General features: G+C 38.9%; 1 protein-coding gene across 1 annotated transcript in view; it reads right to left on the bottom strand.

Annotated features, from left to right (window-relative positions):
- Positions 1-6,791: 6,791 nt before the first annotated feature.
- Positions 6,792-8,342, bottom strand: part of CDH2 (cadherin 2) — a 321,407-nt gene continuing 319,856 nt past the window's right edge. Inside the window, exon 16 of the mRNA XM_040432080.1 lies at positions 6,792-8,188. Coding sequence (XP_040288014.1) covers positions 7,982-8,188 — 207 coding nt within the window. The 3' untranslated portion in view covers positions 6,792-7,981. The remainder of the gene's footprint in view (positions 8,189-8,342) is intronic.

Genomic DNA, 8,342 nt, shown 5'->3' with positions numbered 1-8,342 from the left:
TTTGCAATGCTTTAAGATGGCCATAGACATTTGATGGAATGTTGACTGAACCTGCCAGTCCTGGTGGGTCTGACCCTAATATCTAATGTATATGGTGGTGTCGACTCTCGCTTAATCATCACAAATATGGAGGCGAAAGAACAGTTGGGCATGTTGGATCCTTTTGTTCTCAATGTAGATAAGCTGCTCACAGAGCTGTCTAGCAGCGGCTTATCCATCTCTCTCTATTGAGAACACATGCATGCTCAGCCAAGCCGAGTTTGCATGCATGTGTGAATTTTGGAGGAATAGCTATTGGCTGAACGACCTTACAGGCCACAGCTCTCTAAGGTGTATGGCCAGCCTCAGATCACAGTTGTATTCATTATTACATAGAGTGGTTAAGGGATTGTAACAGTATTCTTGTAAAACATTTGGGGGGTCTAGATTAGTTTAGCTGTCCATATTGGTGGTCCAGTGAGATGAAATGGAATACAATTGTTGTCCATTATCTAGGCTGGTTTAAAGGGTTTCTGTCATGAGAAATAACGTTATGTAGCTGACTGACATTAGCGATGTGCTAATGTCAGCAGTACATAACAGTATGATTTATAACTCCCTTCCTGCCGTCGTTCTCTTAAAATAAAGACTTTTAAAATATGCTAATGAGCCTCTAGGTGCTATTAGGGCATTGCTTCAGCACCTAGAGGCTCTGTCTACGCACCCTTTGGCACGCCCAGGTCCAGTTTATAACTTTCGAGTTCTCCTCAGTGTCCCGTAAATCCTGCGCCGTCCAGTTTAGTATTCGGCGCAGGCGCAGTGAGTGAAGGACACGCTCCTGCTGCCGGCTTCCTTCCTTCGGCGCAGTGAGGAAGTCGGCAGCAGGAGCGCGTCCTTCACTCACTGCGCCTGTGCCGAATACTAAACGGGATGGCACAGGCGCGGGATTTACTATTATAATTATTTATTATTAAAGCACCATTCTTTCTGTGGTGCTGTACATATGAAAAAGGGTATACATACATAATAAAAAACAAGTACAATATGCATGAACAAGACGAGTTACAAACTGATACAGATATATACAAAGTATGCCAATGCATAATAAATGCAATGTCTCCCTAGTGGGACTAAAAAAATAATTAAAAGTTTATAAAAAAAAATGTATAAAACCATTTTTCAAAAAAGTTGTTACATTTGTACAAGTTTAAAAATGTGATTTAAGTGTAATATACTTTTATTACTGAAATTGCACATTTCTATTAGAAAAAAGCTCAAACATAACCCATTTTGAGCCTTAGCAACGCTTTACTTAACACAGTCAGCGTGGAGCAAGTCACCACAGTTAAGTAAACAGAACACAGGGAGCGTTGCTTTAGGCCTCCTGCACACGAATGTGTGCGCCTCTAGGCCGTATTGCGGACCGCATTTGCGGATCGGCAATACACGGGCGGCGTTCCGTGGGCATTCCGTATCACGGATGCGGACCCATTCACTTCAATGGATCCGCAAATCCGAAGATGCAGAATGGTGCGGAACGCAAGCACGGAACGGAAACCCACGGAAGCACTACGGAGTGCTTCCGTGGGGTTTCATCCCGTACTTCAAAAAAAAAACAAAAAAAAAACATGGCATCATTGTGGTCCGCCCTACAAGGTAATACCATAATTAGCCTATGTCAAAACTGATGAAAGGACCTCTTTAAAGTAAACTTAAAATAAAGTATATTACAAAATAGTCAGTATCACTGCCTTTACACATTCCTAAAAAAAGAATAACAGTTACACTTTAATCTTATTGTAAACAACCTAAAAAAAGAAAAATATATTTAAAAAAAATATGCTTTTTTTTTTTTACTCTCCCACTGAAAAGAAAAATGATAAATGTTAATCATCCATATACTCCAAAATGATACCAGTGAAAACTACATTGCTTTCTGCAACAAAAAAACAACAAGACCACATATGGCTACATTGGCAGAAAAATGGCTCTGGAAATGCAGCAAAATATTTTCTTTTGCATGAGATGTACTATTAATGTGGATAGTAAAAACACACAAAAGCTATACTTATTTGCAAATGCTGTAATTGCACTGACCCATAGAATAGTATAAACATGATTGTTAAGCTGCACAGTGAATGCTGCAATTTTAAGTGCAAAAAACAATGAGAAACAGTTTATTCTAGAAAAAAGTTAATCAATAAGTAATATGTGCCTCATAATGGTGTCACTAAAAATATAATTTGTCCCACCAAAAATAAGCCATCATATTGGATACATTGAGAGAAAAAAAAAAATAATAGAAATTATTTTTAGGCTAGGTTTACACGACGACATGTGTCGCGCGACAATAGGGCACAACTACACTGCAACATTTTGTCGCACCAATGTCGCGCAACAATTTTTATAATGATAGTGTATGGTGTCGCACTGCGACATGCGAAATCTCAAATGCGTCGCAGTATGACGCAGTTGCGACACCTTAGACTATCATTATAAGAATTGTTGCGCGACATTGGTGCGACAAAATGTCCCGCAACAAATGTCGTCGTGTAAACCTAGCCTTAAGGCAAAATTGCCCCGCCTTAATTACAGTATATGGTCACTACATTGTTTAGAATTATGAAGAAGTTAATGGTGATGTATCAAGGGCAGAAAAGCATCACTTAATTTAAATAGGTCCAGAATTCTTTAAATAGGTCTTCTGCTTCCCTACACTATGAGCCAGTGCATGAATCCACCACTAGAAGGAGCTCACTGCATAGGGATTTATGTAGCTCCCATTAAACTGAATAATAAACCAGTGAACAATGAGATCCCCTCTTGTGGTATCAAACATAATTTGACCATTTAAAGAGGACCTGTCACCATGAAATGCAGTGCAATCTGCAGACGGCATGTCATAGAGCAGGAGGAGCTGAGCAGACTGATGTATAGTTTTGTGGAAAATGGTTCAGTAAAACTTGTAATTTATACATTTAAAGGGCTTCTGTCACCCCCCAAAAGTCATTTTTCATTTTTGGGCTAATTAAAATCCTTATAGGGCGATTATTCAATATATAGTCACATCTACACCCGGCGCAGGCGCACTGAGGAAGGAGCGGCCGAGCGAGCGTCCTCCTCTCAGTGCGCCTGCGCCGACTGAAGACCGGTATGGTGCAGGCGCGAGATTTGGAACGCAGACAGGGCCAGCCGGAGGAGGAGAGCGCTCGCTGGCCCTGTCAATCAACAGGAGGAGGGAGCGTTTTTTTTAAAGGAGGATGCGGCGGCTACGAGCAAGCAACTGCCCTACTTGTTGGTAGCGAGGTAATTAACATATTATAAAAGTGCATTTTTTAAAGAAACTAAGCCACAGAAAAAAGTAAGAGCCCTGTATAGGGAATAGTCGCACTATAAGGATTTTAATTAGCCCAAAAATGACTTTTGGGGGGTGACAGAAGCCCTTTAAATCTCTGCGCTTTCTGACTTCATTGTTCATGTGGAAGGTGTTATCAGTGAATGATAGCATTCTCTGTGTAATGGCAAATTTTTTATACCGTGCCGACTAGCAAATAATTATTGGAAGGAAGGGTTTCTTCCCAATAATTGCCTGCTCGTTAGTGGAGGCGAATAGCATCAAGCTAAGACTACTGCCACTTAGGTTGTGTGATGGTACCACAAGAAAACATCACATTCTGCTTCAGACGGTAGGCTATGGGACAACCTGCAATGTGACTTGATTACAGTGCAATATTGTATAGCGCACTCAATCAAAGTGCAACATATTGCAACATGATAGGGGTCAGTTACCCCCTGAAGTGGCTAAGGATGCACCTAATTTATGATGAGGCGTGCACCTCATCATAAATTAGGTGCATCTTCCACCAGTTCGTGCGCCTACTTTGGAATCTACTCCAGCCCCTGACTGGAGTACATTTAATTTGTCATTTTAGCCAGTTTCCTGGCGTCAATGAGAGTAAATTTTTAGGGGCCATTCCCCCATATTGCCCCTGTCAATTCCAAGTTTCAAAGACAATGTGAAAATGCTGCATGCGACAAAATTATGTCGAACAGGCGTTAAAAAAAGTATTAAAATGGTCTTGTGACTTTTTTATGCCAAAAACTTGAGTGTACAGTCTTGACAAATGACCCTGATGTCCACAGGAATATGCACTTCCATCATAGTAGGTGAGAAATACTAATGTAACAAAGAGTGTGCTATTGTTGAGTGGAGGGAAGTGTAGACAAACAACTTTCTGAGATGGAAATTTGGAGAATATGTACTAAACCTAACCAGTACCAAGAAGGGAGAAAGAGGGACCTCTACTCTGTGTAGAGCATTGCAAAAATTTATTATATGGCAAATCACATAGTAGGTTTGGAAGTTGCATATTGTTTTAGAGGCTCTTATAATGAAGAGTATTTTACATTGTCATGGAAACAGTAACTACGTTTGGTGGGAACCTGGGTGAAAATTTATCATCTCCCTTGCGCCAGAAAATTGTGACTTCTGAAAAAAACTAGCAAGTGCCTCTTTTTACGCTGTCCTCAACGCTTTTCCAAAAGGTGTGTGGCAAGGGTAGAAAAGGGGCGTGTCCAAACCGAGACAAATTCATCTTCATTTACACCAATTTTCTGGTGCAAATAAAGTCAGAAATCTACAACAGCTCTGTTTAGGCATATGGACAACCGAGGATGCGCCTAATTTATGATGAGGACTGTGCCTCGTCATAAATTAGGCGCATACTCTGGCAGCACAGGGGATATCAATAATGACGCTGAAAGCGCCGGTCTTGATATTTTTACCCCAAAATGTTATTACCAATGCTGCCTATAATTAGAAAAAAAATTAACAAGGAATACAAGTTTTTGGTTTACTGTCTACAATAACATTTTAAGTCTTATAGACAATGTTTTTATATTTTATAAGGCCAGTTCTTAGCTGGCTGAGCATGATGGGATAGGTAGTATCATTTTTGCCTACTTTCATTATTCTCTGCAATATTGCACACCCCAGCCTACGTTCCCTAGCAAGCCAGTCCATCACTGTAAAGACAAAAGATAGGAAAATGCTTTGGGCAAGGTTATAACTAGAGGTCCCTTTACACAGGCCAACTATAAGGAAGGAGCATTTCTAGGAACGCTTCTTCCTGATAATTGCTTTGACTTAATGTGATGCCAATTTCCCAATGAGTTTGCTTATTCATCGGGTGTGGTCACCTATATTATAATTTCTGGGAACAGATTGTGAAGTCTAAACAGTGATCTGCTGCCCAAAACCAATAAATGTAGTGATTGTTCATTCTCATATAGAGTAATTGCTGCATGTATATGCAGCTCTCATCTCTTATAACTAGCAGGTAATTATCGGGATCCAATAGTTCATTCTCATTAATTGCCTGCTGTGTTGGCTAGTGTAAAGGGGACTTTAGGGTAACCTCTTAAAGGGGGTATCCCATGAATATTGTAAAAAAAAATCTGAATCACATAGTACATGACAAATTGACAATCTCTTTCTAACAAAGCTAGAACCAGCCCTGTACCTCACATGGATCCAGAGATCTTCCCATTCCTTGCTCTGCTAGATTTATATCAAGCTGGAAGCTCAAGAGGGGTGTCTTCTCTGCTGCAGCTAAGGGGGCGTGTCCATTCTCTCCCTATCACAACTCAGGAGGATGAAGGATGAAACTGAGCATGTGCGGCCATCTCAGTGAGCAGGTCAAAGAAATAAGGATAATAACAAACAGCAGGTGGCGCTATATAGATATATTTTATTGAATAACTTAGTAACTATGCCAATTTTTTCATTACATGCAATTATAAAAGTATTCAGATCAAGGTGCTGGTTTGAAAACTGTAGAATATTTTTCGTGGGACAACCCCTTTAATTGCTCTCATTAAGGTTGAAGGACAAAGAGTGCAGAGACTTAAGGGGCAATCAAAATGTATCTTGGTACAACTGGGAAGCTGTCAACTATACAGAAAACCATCTCACAGACCAGTGGAAATATGATTCATTTGTTTGCCCATATCTATTATTTGTTTTTATCATAGTATACCAAGAAAAGTTATTATTTCGCTTCTATTATGGGCAGTGAATTAAGTAATTTCACTAAAAACACACAAAAAAAAATTATGAATGAATGAAAAAAGCAAGGTCCAAAAATTCCTTCATTAACTTAGACAAATGAGGTTCTTTTCCGTTTATTATCACACAGATTAATTGTTGTTGTCTGAACTCTAGGACACATGTACAAGGGCAAATGTAAAGCTCAGTTACAGAAATCCCAGAGGTACACTGCGCCACATAATGACCAGAAATCCAATCATTAGGAAAAAGAGCTCCGTCTGCAAAAACCAAAGGGAACGAACACTGCTAATGTATTATGTTTTCATGCAACCTGGCTCAATGAAAGGGCAAGTTTTAATTATTGTAAATTATCGCGTTAGGTTTGTTCTCATTTGTTACTAGTAATAAACAACAACGTTCGGTGTAGTGCAAAATGCAGGTTCCACTTGTGGTTTCATTAAATGTTACTTCCTTTCAAGACATGAATGAATGAGCACTGTATCCTTCAACTGCTACACGTAGAAGACATGGATTCCCAAGCAACAACTCAACCACTCAAATTCACCATATACTTTTGTGCTTCAATATTCAAAAGGGAAATCAGATTTCTTTCTAGCAGAACACATACGAAGTGGGTAACAGCTATTGCAAGCTCCAGTAATACACTTTTTCATTTTTTCTCATTGAATTCAAGGCATCTTGGGATTTTTCTCAGCATCTAAAATCGTTGAAGTGGAAACGAAAAAAAAAATCAAACCAGTCACCAGATCCAAAATTAGCATTTTATTCAGAACGTGGGGTCAGAGGTGCATCATTTATATTCTGGTACACAATACAGAGGCAAAGCCGTTGTCAAAGTCTCTCCAGTTTAAAAGCTTCCCACCCCTTTAAACATGTATTAGTAGTGCCACCGACATCGGCTTGCCCCTATCTGATTTGTTTTTGTTTTTTGGTACAAATTATGTAAAACATTTGTGCTAAGAACTTTTTGTTTTCACCCTCCCAAATCAAGAATAATAGAAAAAAAAAGGTGTACGGAATCTACAGTTTGTCTACTTTAACATAATTATGTTTGTCACCTGTTTTGTAAATACTTTATTCATAAAGAAAAAAAGATATAAACATGCAAAACCTGAATCCATAGTCCAAATAATACATACACATGTTCTGAAGCTTGGAAACTTCTTTATAGACTATGTTGAGAAAACATTATGTACACATACCATTTTTACAGTGAAGTGAAAAAAATACCCAAATGAAAAGAGTGTACATTAAGACCAAAATGTGCCTATCTTGTGAAAGAAAAATCAATCCTGCTACAAAAAAAAGTAAATTATGCTAGAAACTGGTGATATGACAACTCCTTTTTCCTGCAACCAACTGCAAAATCCTGTAGACTTCCAATGAAATAAACCTAATACCTACAACTAAGTATAATGCACTGTACATGTCAATCACATGGATTTGTTTGCGGCTAATAAAAGTTATTCTAGTGAAATTTGTTCTTTATTCCAGATTATAACAAATGCAACACAACGTAAAAAAAAAAAGAGAAAAAAAAAAGGCATGATGAAGAAAATCCTTGTAATTACTTACGCCACCGCACCCACAACATACCTTGTTTTTTCACCCTTTCAGAAATCAGTACCATTAAAGCGTTGAACATAAAACTAAATCCGATCTGAAAAAGGTACAAAAAGGCACATAAAATCCCAGTGCTTCTGTACTGTAAAATTCAAGTGTAACTGAGCTCAATCATGTTTTTTTTCCAAACAGTATTGGATGACTGATATTCCCACTGAGCCCAAATTGGTTTGCAGCCTATGCCAAAGCCTTCAAACAAGCACTTGTGCTAGTAGACTACAAAGTTAAAGCCAAGCTTCTTTACGCTTTTTGGGAATATCAGTTCAAATGTTTGTTCTTGTCCACAAAAACGAAAGTTCATTCCAAAGTTCAATCATCTCCTCCTCCGTACATATCGGCAAGTTTCTTGAAGCGGGGGCCCCAGTCATTTAGGTAATCATAATCTTGCTCGCCACCACTACTTGATGAGTTCAGGGAGCTTAGAGAGCCAGCAGTGGAACCACTCCCTTCATAGTCAAACACTAAGAGAGAGTCATAAGGTGGAGCCGTGGGGTCATTGTCTGCTGCCTTCAGCCCCTATGAAAAGAAAAAATAGCAATTTTAGCAATTTATATATCAAGCACATGGATGCCAATATCAATGGCGGCTTCAGGTATAGTGATGGCATCGCTTCTTTATTCAAATAGAGCAATATATACATAATTCATATTGGTTTGGTTTATCATTCAGA

The sequence above is a fragment of the Bufo bufo genome, chromosome 5 (assembly GCF_905171765.1).
Source record: "Bufo bufo chromosome 5, aBufBuf1.1, whole genome shotgun sequence".
NCBI lineage: Eukaryota > Metazoa > Chordata > Amphibia > Anura > Bufonidae > Bufo > Bufo bufo.
Note: the sequence above shows the minus strand (reverse complement) of the source record. Positions and strands in the feature narration are given on the sequence as shown.